Here is a 15069-nt window from a genome sequence, read left to right on the forward strand (position 1 = left end):
GGCATAATTATCCGTAATTGCCAGATTCCGAGCTTATTTCACTTTTACTTGTACAGATCTGCTTTTTTATATTATTTATTTAACAATTCACTATCTTTGCCTTTCGACCTTTCGTTTCTTATTGATTTTGTTGTTTGTCCACATTTTTTCATACATACATATTTCGCGCCTCAAAAACTGCATATGAACGTTCGGTCTGGTTGGGTTCGAACGATAATTCAAATTCAGTTTATATTTTTACATTCAACACGAACGGTTCGAAGATAGAAAATTGCTGCGGTAAAAAATTTATTAAGCCAAAAGTTTGTTTTTCAACCGTGTCTCTAAAAAAAATTGTTTGTTTGTTTTGCAAATAAGTAATTAAAAATATTTGCAAATGTAATCAACTATGTACATTTTTTTGTTTTTGTAAAAAGTTAAAATACGTACAAATATCTACATATGTATGTATGTATGTATGCGTTTGAAAGCGCGAATGCATAATATATGTTTGGTATGAAGTGGCATGTTGTTGTTTTTATACTCAGTTGAGCAGAGCTCACACTCTTATTACTATATGTACGCTCAATAAAAATTAGCAAATTCGGAGAAGGATCACGCCCACTTTTAAAAAAAAATTTTTTTAAACTAAATTTTAACAAAAAATTTAATATCTTTACAGTATATAAGTAAATTATGTCAAGATTCAACTTCAGTAATGAGATGGTGCAACAAAATACAAAAATAAAAGAAAATTTAAAAATGGGGGTGGCTCCGCCCTTTTTCATTTAATTTGTCTAGGATACTTTTAACGCCATAAGTCGAACAAAAATTAACCAATCCTTTTGAAATTTGGTAGGGGCATAGATTTTAAGGCGTTAACTGTTTTCTGTGAAAATGGGCGAAATCGATTGATGCCACGCCCAGTTTTTATACACAGTCGTGCGTCTGTCCTTCCGCATGGCCGTTAACACGATAACTTGAGCAAAAATCGATATATCTTTACTAAACTCAGTTCACGTACTTATCTGAACTCACTTTATCTTGGTATGAAAAATGAACGAAATCCGACTACGCTCACTTTTTCGATATCGAAAATTACGAAAAATGAAAAAAATGCCATAATTCTATACCAAATACGAAAAAAGGGATGAAACATGGTAAGGTAATTGGATTGTTTTATTGACGCGAAATATAACTTTAGAAAAAACTTTATAAAATCGTTGTGACACCTGCCATATTAAGTAGAAGAAAATGAAAATGTTCTGCAGGGCGAAATAAAAAACCCTTAAAATCTTGGCAGGTATTACATATATAAATAAATTAGCGGTATCCAACAGATGATGTTCTGGGTCACCCTGGTCCACATTTTGGTCGATATCTGGAAAACGCCTTCACATATACAACTACCACCACTCCCTTTTAAAACTCTCATTAATACCTTTAATTTGATACCCATATCGTACAAACTCATTCTAGAGTCACACCTGGTCCATCTTTATGGCGATATCTCGAAAAGGCGTCCACCTATAGAACTAAGGCCCACTCCCTCTTAAAATACTCATTAACTCCTTTCGTTTGATACCCATATTGCACAAACGAATTCTAGAGTCACCCCTGGCCCACCTTTATGGCGATATCTCGAAACGGCGTCCGCCTATAGAACTAAGGCCCACTCCCTTTTAAAATACTCATTAACACCTTTCGTTTGATGCCCATATTGTGCAAACAAATTCTAGGGACACCCCTGGTCCACCTTTATGGCGATATCTCGAAACGGCGTCCACCTATGGAACTAAGGATTACTCCCTTTTAAAATGCTCATTAACACCTTTCATTTGATACCCATATCGTACAAACGAATTCTAGAGTCAACCCTGATCCACCTTTATGGCGATATCCCGAAATGGCGTCCACCTATAGAACTATGGCCCACTCCCTTTTAAAATACTCTTTAGTACCTTCCATTTGAAACCCATGTCATACAAACACATTCCAGGGTTACCCTAGGTTCATTGTGCTAAATGGTGATTTTCCCTTATTTTGTCTCCAAAGCTCTCAGCTGAGTATGTAATGTTCGGTTACACCCGAACTTAACCTTCCTTACTTGTTTTTCTTACTTTTTGTTTACTTAAAAGTCGGTCATTGCTCGCACAAAAAAAACAAGTAAGGAAGACTAAGTTCGGGTGTAACCGAACATTACATACTCATCTGAGAGCTTTGGAGACAAAATAAGGGAAAATCACCATTTAGCACAATGAACCTAGGGTAACCCTGGAATGTGTTTGTATGACATGTGTATCAAATGGAAGGTATTAAAGAGTATTTTAAGAGGAAGTGGGCCATAGTTCTATAGATGGACGCCATTTAGGGATATCGCCATAAAAGTGGACCAGGGTTGACTCTAGAATGCGTTTGTACGATATGGGTATCAAACGAAAGGTGTTAATGAGTATTTTAAAAGGGCGTGGGTCTTAGTTCTATAGGTGGACGCCTTTTCGATATATCGCCATAAAGGTGGACCAGGGGTGACTCTAGAATTTTTTTGTACGATATGGGTATCAAATGAAAGGTGTTAATGAGTATTTTAAAAAGGAGTGGGCCTTAGTTCTATATGTGGACGACTTTTCGAGATATCGCCATAAACGTGGACCAGGGGTGACTCTAGAATGTGTTTGTACGATATGGGTATCAAATTAAAGGTATTAATGAGGGTTTTAAAAGGGAGTGGCCCTTAGTTGTATATGTGAAGGCGTTTTCGAGATATCGAACAAAATGTGGACCAGGGTGATCCAGAACATCATCTGTCGGGTACCGCTAATTTATTTATATATGTAATACCGCGAACAGTATTCCTTCCAAGATTCCAAGGGCTTTTGATTTCGCCCTGCAAAACCTTTTCATTTTCTTTTACTTAATATGGTAGGTGTCACACCCTTTTTACCAAGTTTTTTTCTAACGTTATATTTTGCGTCAATAGACCAATACAATTACCATGTTTCATCCCTTTTTTCGTATTTGGTATATAATAATGGCATTTTTTAATTTTTCGTAATTTTCGACATCGAAAAAGTGGGCGTGGTCATAGTCGGATTTCGGCCATTGTTTATAACAATACAAAATGAGTTCAGATAAGTACGTGAACTGAGTTTAGTAAAGATATATCGATTTTTGCTGAAGTTATCGTGTTAACGGCCGAGCGGAAGGACAGACGGTCGACTGTGTATAAAAACTGGGCGTGGCTTCAACCGATTTCGCCCTTTTTCACAGAAAACAGTTACCGTCCTAGAATCTAAGCCTCTACCAAATTTCACAAGGATTGGTACATTTTTGTTCGACTTATGGCATTAAAAGTATCCTAGACAAATTAAATGAAAAAGGGCGGAGTCACGCCCGTTTTGAAATTTTCTTTTATTTCTGTATTTTGTTGCAACATATCATTACTGGAGTTGAATGTTGACATAATTTACTTATATACTGTAAAGATATTAACTTTTCTTCTAAAATTTGAATTGAAAAATTTTTTTTTTTAAAAAGTGGGCGTGGTCGTTCTCCGATTTTGCTAATTTTTATTAAGCAGACATATAGTGATAAGAGTAACGTTCCTGCCAAATTTCATTATAATACCTTCAACAACTGCCAAATTACAGCTTGCAAAACTTCTAAATTACCTTCTTTTAAAAGTGGGCGGTGCCACGCCCATTGTCCAAAATTTTACTAGTTTTCTATTCTGCGTCCTAAGTTCAACTCACGTACCAATTTTCATCGCTTAATCCGTATTTGGTAATGAATTATCGCACTTTTTCGATTTTTCGAAATTTTCGATATCGAAAAAGTGGGCGTGGTTATAGTCCGATATCGTTAATTTTAAATAGCAATCTGAGATGAGTACCCAGGAACCTACATACCAAATTTCATCAAGATAACTCAAAATTTACTCAAGTTATCGTGTTAACGGACGGACGGACGGACGGACCGACATGGCTCAATCGAATTTTTTTTCGATACTGATGATTTTAATATATGGAAGTCTATATCTATTTCGATTCCTTTATACCTGTACAACCAACCGTTATCCAATCAAAGTTAATATACTCTGTGAGCTCTGCTCAACTGAGTATAAAAAAAAAACAACAACCAAAAAGCGTAAAAATAAACAAAAGTTTTTAATTCAATGGCCAACTGTACTCTTGGCATTTTGTGGTTTGGCTCCATACTTGGCTCGCTTAGTTGATGGGTGTCTTTGACATTCTTCCATTAAAAGTTATTGAAGTCATGTACATTTCAGTGCTGATTTGATAATATTTAGTTTTGGAACCTTCTTAGACTGCTCAGCAAGCGTTGGACGGACACCACCTCTTGCAGGGTAGTAAGATCCTTCTGGCCGGTAATGGAAAGCAGAAGGTCTGCCGAAATGATTGGGCTCACTAAGGCCTATCTATCAATAGTCATTTGGGTCCAATGAGGATGTATGAGGTACGTCTTAATAGACTGGAAACCCCATCTTGCTGTAGCTGTATGGAGGATTATGAGATGGAACTATCAAGTCACTTTATGCTTGACTGCCCAGCTTTTGCCAGAACAAGGCGAAAGTATTTCGGTCTCCACTGGCTTGGATCTCAGGAGAATTTATACAAGGTTGATATCGATCTCATTCGAAACTACATAAATCGTTGCTACGCAACTATTCTCTAAGTAGCTATAGCTTCATCGCTATTTTATGTGGTATCATAACCGACCTACATGCTGCCAAGTGAGCTTCCTCTACAAGTTCAGCTACCACCTAACTTAACTTAACCTAGACTGATTTTACATGAGAATAAAAATTATATCGGATATGGATCATATGTAAAAAGGCGTTTATCAGGTTGTAGTCGCTCAAATTCCATGGAGATTTTGATTTCTCTGTCAAGGAAATATGTTCTATTAGCTCCTAAGGATTCATCTCAAATACCGTTGCACTCGATTGTAAATCTAGTGAAGTGTCTATAATGTAAGTGTGCTCTGCCTTATCCACAAAAAAAATCTATCCCGAAAACCATGCTAATTACCGCGGAATCAGCCTACTTAACATCGCGTATAAGGTTATTTCCTGCTTACTGTGCGAAAGACTTAAACCCAAAGTAAACGAAAATTCGTAAGACCTGGGAAGGACCTCTCTAAGCCATTCGAAAACAAAGGAGGCTTCCGACAAGGCTACTCTCTTTCATGTAATGTCTTTAACCTAATGATGAATTAGATGCTGAGGAATATAGTTCTAGCAGCACAACTTAACCGTGATGGCACAGTTCATTATAAGATAGTAAAATAACTACCATATCATTCTCTTGATTAGATGAAGAGGATAAGGGTGGGTATTACGTTCAATTAATACAAGACAAAGTACTTGCTGTCAGTCAAGAAAAACTCGGCGCATTCGCGCCTCGGCAGCCACGTCACTGTTAATGGATAAAAATTCAAGACTGTGAAAGACTTCGTCTGTCTGGGAGCCAGTATTAACAGCGGAAGCAATGCCAGCTTAGAAATCAAACGGAGAGTAACTCTTGCAAAACAAGTGTGCTGCTTATGGAGATGAGTAAACAATTGAAAAGCAAGGTACTCTCTGGCTGAAGAAAAAAAATAAGGGAAAAGTTCTCTGAAATGATCACCCAGGCGAGTTTAGCGGATGAGAAGTCAGTGCAAACCCAAAGTCAAGTTATGCAAATGAACAAAAACGCTCCGGTCAAGAAAGTATTTCAATCGACACTGCAGTTTGAAAGCAGACAAAGGGAGAGAACTCTACTGAATTGGGAGAGCCAGGTGGAGGAAAAATTTACTCCCTTTGGTGATCCCATTTGTCGTCAGTTATCGCAATAGAATTCTTACGACGTGAGCTCTTACGAATCGGTCAAAATCGCTTATGCGCACTTTACGAGTATAAATTTGTTTAGTCGGGCTCTTTTAATGACGTCGAGGGAGCGGTTAACGGCGTAAGGGTGGAACAAGCTATTGGTTTTTACTGGACCTGTGCGGGAGGCACGATCGCTAACGAAGGTTGAGTATAGGGCAAGATCTTTGTCGAGAAGAAATTTTTGGTACTCGGTACGATCTCTTGTTTTAATATAGTGACTAAATGATCTAAACCAGCTATCAACCAGGATCATTAAAAGTCACACCAACGGCGTGAATCACGCAAACGGGACTTAGTGCAGAGAATAAAAGCACAAAGGCTAAGTTGGCTAGATCACGTTATGAAATTGGATAAAGGCGCTCCGGCCTATTCCTAATAAAATCCGTGTTAGATATCAGGGGAAGTTGTAGACTGGCCCTGAATTGGGAGGCGAAAATGGAGGACGGCTTGTCCCAGTTGACGTCAGTTATCACGAAGCAGGGATGACTGGCTTGACTTGTAATATCGAAGGCCTGCTACAGAGGCATTGTTCCAGTCGAGTATATCAAAAATGGCGACGAGGCTTTGGAAAATGGGAATATATTTTGCGAAGTCTGTGTAAGCGCCATACAATTTTTGAAGAGAATTTTTCAATAAAAAAAAATTTCTAAGCGGGGTCGTTTGGCAGCAGGTTTGGCAAACACTCCGAGTGTATTTCGACTATGAAAAGTTTTTGAGCGTAAATTCATCTTGCAGATGCCGTTTGAAGTCGATATAAAGCATTAAGGTTCCGTCCCGCCAATTCGTAGAAAAAATGCAAAAGTAGCGCAACGCAAATAGGAAAAGAAGCTCAACCTAAATCTCCTCGGAGCTCTATCACGCCTTGTATTTACTTTTATTTCAAACTGTGTGATCCACCCATTGAAGCGTGTGCCAAGCGGAGTTCACAATACATTTATAACATGGCAACTAGGATCTTATGTCAATATAAACTACCCCAGAGCCACCCAGTAAAATTCTTTGATAGAGGAAGTCGTTGCAGGGAATACCGCAAAAGCAGTTTTGTTGGATGTTTCTACACTCATACAACATTTGAACTTGTGGAAAAACTCCTATATTTTTAACGACTTCCGCCATCTTACTATAACAATAGTGCGCAGACGTAACTAACCGAAGGTCAGAACAGTACTTAAGCAAGACCTGTCTAGGCATAAAACACGTAGGTTTGTTACTTTATACCCACAAAACAATTGCTGTACAACAACAAGATATGGCTTTGGTCGATGTGTTTACACACAATTCGATCATCGCCGGAGTGCGTGTTTGGATCCCACTACTGTACAGTGGTCGGTTCCATAGGCCAAAAATAAAAAAATCAAAGTGAAAAGTTTGCCAGCAAATGTGTGGTAGTGTCTCTTATTAGAACAGCCTTTTAAAAGGTATATTTATTTTTATTGTATTCGAACTGTACTCTTTAAGAGGAGCTTCAAAATTGAGGTTCTGGTATTAGTTGGTTTTTGCAGTGTGAGCAAGTTAAAAATAAAGTGCAAGCTTAAGCTATTTAAAAATACATACAATATCATTGGATTGAAATACATGGAAATGAATATTGAAGAGGCAGAATGTCTCAGTTGTGTTGTTAGTGTAGAAATAAGATAAACTGAATTAAGCAAGGAGACAAATACAAGCAGGATAGCCTAGTGGTTAAAGCAACTGCAATTTCATCGCGTGATTCGCGGTTCGAATCTCGGTGGAACCTTTACGGTTTTCGAAATAGCACTATCGCAATATGCCAGTAAATGTTTCTTTCTTTCTTTTCAGTTTCTCTTAGAAAAACATAATAATTGAATATTCAATTTTAATAAGCCGGTGTTAAGCTCATGAATTCTTAATAATAAGTATAAATTGAACACACCATTAAAACAAACAAACAAGTCAAAGGTATTTATTTAATTTTGAAATAATTTTAGTGTCTTTAGCTAGATGGGTTTTTTCTTTGTTATTTAAAATTTCACCAGTGCCTTTATTAGTGTTTATTTTCACAAATATTTCAATTTCAGCTAAAGTTTTAGATGGGTTCCTCACCGATCCTCACGTTGGGACTTATACATTATTATTAACCAAAGTCTTAAGATTCTAAGTTGTTAATATAAGCTTCCACTTTTTGCCATTAACTATGTTTTGCGACAGTTTTCTGATAGCTTCACCCTGATAAATTATTGTTGTATGTTATATGTACCCATATGTAACATACGACATTATTTTATCCAGTCGACGATATGCGAATGTAAACTTTTGTGTGTGTTTGTTGTTTTGTTGTTGTTATGTATGCAAGAACTTTTAATAAGTTTAATTTCTTTATTTAATCCCATTAAACATTGTATTTGCGATAGACACATCTTACCGCTTTTCCCACTACACCTAATTACCTTTTCTTATGCATGCGGTAAAAGTGGGTGGTTGTGGGTCGGTATAAAGGTATCACCCGCACCAATTTTATGAATCACATACTTGTAAAGCCGTGACCAAATTTTCACGTTGATATCTCTACTGAAAGTATTTTTGGCCACCAACTCTGTCTAAGCTTTGGCGATTCGGCGGGCGGATAGTTTTTTTGCTATTATATTATTTAAGTGGACTGTGTGTTATTTTAGAGAGGGAGGTTGCTATGCACCTGTTACACCTTGTATTTATTCATTGGCTGCGGGTTGAGCCACCTTGTTTTGCTTTGAAAACCCCCGCTTTGGGATAAAAAACTTAAACTATTTCTTTAAAATATTTCACTAACCAGTTGAGAATTACAAGCACACTCAATGGCTAATGAAACAAACGAACGAAAAAATGTTCATAGTTTAAGTCACTTAAACAAACTCCATATAAGACCGACCAGTGTGTACTGGGAGAAAAGGAATTAAGAGATATACAAGGTACAATGAAAAGAGCTGTTGCTTTGTCCCTCCTGATGTCGATATGATTAAATTTTATTTAAACATTTAGTAAAATGGAAAAGGAATAACAGCACACCAGACTTTTGGACAAACCTTTACTCCTCGAAGGTATATCGCGACAAGTTATGGTTATTACTACCAATCTTGGTGTTTTAAGATCCATAACGTTTTCTTATTGCTATCGATATTTCTATCTATAAGTTCCAGCTGAGTTCGATGGTCGCACTCATTAGATGTAATTCAATGCCTCGCGTTCACTTATTGAGTTTCCTTACAAGAAGATATATAACCCTCGAGAATTCCAGTATTTCCGTTCAGACGACGGATGGAAAATGCATCCTTTAGCTGTTCAGAGAAAATGCCTCTTCTTATTTACTTATTTTTCCTCCCTTCGGAGTGCTTAAGGCACTTTTAATATAAGAAAGATAGTCCGACATTGCACGACTGAGTGCTCCTCTTATACTCGCACCGGATGCGCTTTGAATTTAGTATTTACTTAACTGTTTAATTTACTTAATTTCTATTTTCACTTTTGCTTTCTCTTTAGATGCCAAATGTGACATTCTACGCCGAAAGTGTGCCATTCAACCAAATTGAAAAGTTAGCTATAAGCGGTGGTTACTCATCCATATATGCCGCCACGAAGCCCAGTGTTGATATTGTAGGGGATTGGCAGAATCGTTATTGCTCACTTGCTGATACCTTTCAGCCCGTATTGGATCGTATATATAATTTTGAAGTACGTGAGGATGATGTATGGATTGTGACGAGCACGAAATGTGGTACAACCTGGGCGCAGGAGATGACATGGCTAATATTGAATAATTTCGATTTTCAAAAAGCAAAATCGGAGGATCTTACGATACGTTCGCCATTTTTAGAGTAAGTATTAATCTAACGCCGTTTCAGCTGAGAGTAATAAATCTGTGGTCTTAAAATCGCCATGGCAAAAATTCATATAAGAACGTCCCTTCTAAATATGTACATAGTATATATGTATATATAGAGTTCCCGGAAAAGGATTTCCAAGTTTTCAGCGTAAGCCAAGGCACAAAATTTCCTGGCGCAGGTCAGTTACGATGAATACCGAGAGGAGGGGAAAGAGAACACCACCCTGCAGCCAACTATCACATACCGCTAGGCCACTGGCCTTCTTCGTTCCACCGCGACAGTTCTATCCCTCAAAAATTTGTTTAAACATAGAAACAAATTCGATTGCACTGCTATTAAGCGTTTTACCTTACCATTAGAAGTACGCTATTGAAAGCCCTATCAATGTGAATCCAGGCAATTGCTATCTTATATACATAGAATGCAAAGCTATCTTAGTAGCATGTAAAAGGAGATCAATCGAGTTTTTGAGGGAAGCGAGAAAAATTGATTGGTCTGAAGTCAGAACCAAGGTAATTATACGGCATATAAACTTGCCTAACACTGACTATACCACGGCAGTTTTTAACTTCTTGGTATACAGTGTAGACTATCCCTCGAAGGAAGTATGAAAGAAGGGCTTAGAAAATAATAGGGAAGTTACAAGCAACTGGCGTGGCTCACAATTAAAAAAGAGTACAGAGGCAGCGGAATACCCGTAGCATCCTCAGGTCAGATAATTTTACCGACTTCCCCTGAAGTGTTTTCCAAAAGGAAGGCAGAATAGTACGGTTCCAATGACCAGCACGTAGTTTTGGTCGACAACTCAGCTGATTTTAAATAATTATATTTGGTTTGATAAATCTAGAAATTTTAAGGAAATGTCGAACATCGCTAGCCGTCGTTTAGACATCTCAACGTCTTTTTATGTTAAAGTCTACAGAAAGCGCAATATCGGAGAGAAACAAAAACTAGATAATGTGGCCAGAAATAGCTCCGTTATGGACAAAGCGGATAACGATGAACTACCACCATTAAGGGACCTCCACAGGAACTTCTGTGAAACAGCCAATCAAAAACGAACTTTCTTTTCAAAATAAACAAATCTGCAGTTAGAGTACTTACGATAGTATGCTTCTGCAGACGCTTGCTTTATGAGATGAAATGGAGCTCGATTCCTCTTCTGATGTGTAGGACTGCAATCAGAACGACTAACGTAGATACAGAAGGTGGATCTTTCGCTACTGAAGCTGATAAGGAAATTTTGTTTTATGAAGACTAGTTTGGAAATATCTTAGTGGACAAATATGTTTCTGAAGGGATATGTGGGAAAACGCTCATCTCTCAGACAAACATATCCTAGGCCACGGTACGTTGATATGGGTACGACCGTATTTTAATTAACGTAAACCAGTCTTGCATGAAGCGCAAACGTACTCTATCTAAAGGTTAGGTAACTAGAAGAAGAGACTCCCTTATTTCTTACTTACTTACTTAATTGGCGCTTAACCGTTTAAACGGTTATGGCCGCCCAACAAGGTGCGCCAGTCGTTTCTCTACTCTGCAAACTGGCGCCAATTGGTCACACCAAGAGAGCTCAAATCGTGTTCCATGTGGTCTTTACAGCGGAGCGGGGGCCGCCCCCTTCCATAGACGGGTTCCGATAGAAACACTTTCTTAGCCGGAGAATTGTCTTTCATTCGCATAACATGGCCTAGCCAGCTTAGACAATGCATTTTAATTCACTGGACTATGTTGATGTCGGCATAAAGCTCGTACAGCTCATCATTAAATATTCTTCGGTATTCGCCAAGGCGTAGAGGTCCATAAATCTTACGAAGAACTTTTCTCTCCAACACTACCAGAGCCGCTTCATCTGATGTTGTCATGGTGCATGCTTCTGCACCATATAACAGGACGGGTACGATAAGTGACTTGTAGAGAATGATTTTCGTTTGCCGAGAGGGCTTTACTTTTCAATTGCCTACCTAGTTCAAAGTAGCACTTATTGGCAAGACTGATTCTTCGCTGGATTTCAAAGCTGATATTGTTGTTTATGTTAATGCTGGTTCCCAATTAAACGAAGCCTTTTACTATTTCGAAGTTATGGCTGCCAACAGTATCGTGGTTGCCAAGGCGCTGACTCTTTGCTCGATAACAGTAGGCACTTCGTTTTGTCCTCATTCACCATCATACCCATCTTCACCGCTTCTTTTTCCAGTTTGGAGTAAGCAGAACTAACGGCACGAGTGTTTAAGCCGATGATATCAATGTCAGCAGCATATGCCTGCAATTGCACGCTTTTATAGAATATTGTTCCAGAGGGGCTAAGTTCTGCAGCTAGTATAATTGTCTCCAGCGTCAAATAAATGTAATCGCACTATAGCGAGTCACCCTGTCTGAAATCTCGTTTAGTTTCGAACGGCTCGGAGAGGTACATCCTAATTCTGACTGAGCTGATGGTGTTAATCAGCGTCATTTTGCACAGCCGTATAAGTTTTGCAGGGAAACCAAATTCAGACATAGCGGCATATACATAGGCAGCTCTATTTCGTGCTGTCGAAGGCGGCTTTAAAATCGACGAAAAGGTGATGTGTGTCGATTCTTTTTTTTGCGGGTTTTTTCCAAGATTTGACGCATTGTGAATATCTGGCCGATGTTAGATTTGCCAAGTATGAAGCCGCACTGATAAGGTCGAATCAGCCGATTCACGTTGGGCTTCAATCCTTCGCATAATACGCTTTATTTCTACATCCATATATTCGACTACCGCAGTCGAAAAAAAATCCTTTGAAAACGTTTCTTCATGAGCCTTTTAGAACTCAAAGATATCCGACATTCATCGTTGCCCTTTAACGCAAACCTGTGAAGGTCTTCGTCGATTTACCTATAGTTTTTTAATTAAGAAAGAGTATACAATATCTTCGTCATATCAGTTGTACTTAGCCCCCATGAGATCGGAACATGAATATATTAGGGAGGTTGGAAAATTGTCACGAATTTAACATTACTAAAAAAGTAGTATTACCGTATACATTTTCTTAATTTACAAGATTTAATGGTGTTGTACCGAATGTACCACATGACACAATAGAAGCCGCTAATAAATTACCCTCGCCACGCTTGATCAAGTCTCATCTGCCCGCTTGGCTTTTACCAAAACAAGTGTGGATCAAGAAACCAAAGGTAAATCGCATTGGTTCAATAAAATATTGTCCGATTAACCTTACACTTTCTTTATCAACTTCCAATCCTTCCAATACTTCAGATCATTTATGTGTTTCGTAATCCAAAAGATGCAGCCATTTCATATTTTCATCATTGGCGCGGTATGGTCGGCTATCAGGGTACGAAACAAGATTTTATGCATTCCTATCTTGATGGTTATGTCAATTTCAATCCATTTTGGCCACATGTGCTGGACTTCTGGCAGTTGCGTAATGAACCACAAATCTTTTTCACCAGCTACGAACGCATGAAAAGGGATTTGGCAGGCGTTATTAAGGATGTATGCCGTTTTTTGGAGCGTGAAATTGCTGATGAGCAGTTGGTGCAATTGGTGGACCATCTTTCCTTTGATAAGATGAAGGACAATCCTGCATGTAATCATGTCAAAGAGTTTGAGAGTATGAAAGCTGCAGCTGGCAGGGAAGTTGATGAATTTAGGTAAGTGATTAAAAAGATTGGATTGATATATTACATGACAAATGGTATGGCACTTAACCCATTAATAGCCACTACGAAACCAAGGGCACAAATATAATAACTTCATAAGGTTTAATATGTAATAATAATCTTTTCATCTAACAATTTCAAGCAACATTTTTTGATATTTTATGGCTTACGCTTAAAAGGGTGGTGCTAATATTTAATGCACTGTGCGGTAATGGGTTAAGATTTTTTCTGTTGATATGTATTCTTTAAGCAGAGCTTCTGCTGATATATTTCTCTCTTCAAAATTTAAAGCAGATTTGTACGCCGTGGCATTGTTGGCAGCCATAAAGATGAGATGCCGCAGTCTGTTGTGCAGGAGTTCGATGATTGGATAGAGGATAATTTGAAGGACTATAACCTCACCATGGATGATTTTATAAATTATTCAAAATACTAAGCCAATACAAATTAAGTTTAAGACTATTTTATATGTGTTTTTACATAAACTTTACACAATTTTTACAAAAACGTTTGTTTGAGAACTACATAATGTAACGGTAACGACGGAGCACCCGCTGAGCTGTTTTTAGGAAGTTGCTTGTGGGATGGTATGTCTAAATTTTATTTAATAAAGTTTAACCAAAAGACGTTGAGCAACACCACCAACTCCCTTAGAAATGGGAAGTACATACCTCTCCGACCCATTCGAAATCAACGGGGATTCAGACAAGGCAACCCCTTTCGTGTGATCGTGTGATTTCTTTAACCCAATGCTGGAGATGATATTGATATCATTAGCTTAAGCAAAAACGTCATTAGTTCTGCCTTCTTTGGATTGCATAAGAGGGCGGAAAACGTGGGTCTTGCGATGAATGAGGGCAATACGAAGTAACTGCTGTAATCCAAGAAAGATTCTACACATTCGCAGATATAAATTCGAGACTGTGAAGGCCTTCTTCCATCTGGGAATTAGTATTAACAAACAAATTAATTAATTAAACTTATATCATGCTTAATAAGTAGCTTGTCCTGGCGCTGAAGATGAGGTGGCGCTTGGTATCGAGAGAAAAGTTATACGAAAGATTTATGGTCATATCCATGATGCCGACATCGAGTATCGAAAGAGCTATAATGGCGATCTATATGAGCTTTACGCAGATATATATGTAGATAGTGCAGCGAATAAAAGTTTAAAGCCATCGCCAACTAGGTTATGTTATGCAGGTGAACGTACGTTCTCCGGCCAAGAAAGTATTTCAATCGACATCGCAGTTTAGAAGCAGAAGAATGGAGATACATCTACTGAGTTGGGAAAGGCAGGTGGGGGAAAAACTTGACCTCCCTTGGTGCTCCCAATTGGCGCCAGCTATCGCGAAACTATAGCTGGCGTGATTTGTTTCGAAACAGTCAAAATCGCGTAGGCAGTTCAGTTGCAATTACCTAATAATGATGACCACACGAGTACAACAGATGGACACTGAATTATACAAACCAATTTCTTAGTCCTTGGCCATTCGATGTGAAGAAAAGTTCTATTGAACTGAAGAAAGGCTGAGAACGTACATATGCATATATATACATATTAGAGGTTTACGCCGATCACTTAATCACCATATGCCAGCACAGAAGCTATAGGACTGCGACTTGGAGAAACTCTAGGTGTAGCTGCGAAGACTTTCCAACGGATGCTTTTGCCGAGCTACACCAGAGAAACAAATTGAAACCTTAGGGAGTTCGGTCAAGGATGCC

At 38.3% G+C, this 15069-nt stretch overlaps 1 protein-coding gene across 5 annotated transcripts; it reads left to right on the forward strand.

The window, feature by feature from the left end:
- Nucleotides 1-212: 212 nt before the first annotated feature.
- Nucleotides 213-13848, forward strand: St1 (Sulfotransferase 1). Of its 5 annotated transcripts, none has more exons than XM_067776308.1 (5): nucleotides 213-279; nucleotides 9344-9678; nucleotides 12720-12852; nucleotides 12935-13332; nucleotides 13633-13848. In XM_067776308.1, the coding sequence occupies exons 2-5, from the start codon at nucleotides 9344-9346 to the stop codon at nucleotides 13775-13777; spliced, it is 1011 nt and encodes a 336-aa protein (XP_067632409.1). In that variant the 5' UTR covers nucleotides 213-279; the 3' UTR covers nucleotides 13778-13848. The 5 variants fall into 5 exon arrangements, with proteins under 5 accessions (XP_067632409.1, XP_067632413.1, XP_067632410.1 ...); XM_067776312.1 differs by having other exon boundaries at nucleotides 13636-13848; XM_067776309.1 differs by having other exon boundaries at nucleotides 250-378.
- Nucleotides 13849-15069: the final 1221 nt, after the last annotated feature.

The sequence above is a fragment of the Eurosta solidaginis genome, chromosome 3 (assembly GCF_040869045.1).
Source record: "Eurosta solidaginis isolate ZX-2024a chromosome 3, ASM4086904v1, whole genome shotgun sequence".
NCBI lineage: Eukaryota > Metazoa > Arthropoda > Insecta > Diptera > Tephritidae > Eurosta > Eurosta solidaginis.

Coding starts and splice junctions, on each gene's coding strand:
- St1 (XM_067776308.1), top strand. CDS start 9,344: ATGCCAAATGTGACATTCTACGCCGAAAGTGTGCCATTCAACCAAATT. Junction 12,853..12,934: donor TGTGGATCAAGAAACCAAAG/GTAAATCGCATT, acceptor CCAATACTTCAG/ATCATTTATGTGTTTCGTAA. Junction 13,333..13,632: donor AGGGAAGTTGATGAATTTAG/GTAAGTGATTAA, acceptor CAAAATTTAAAG/CAGATTTGTACGCCGTGGCA.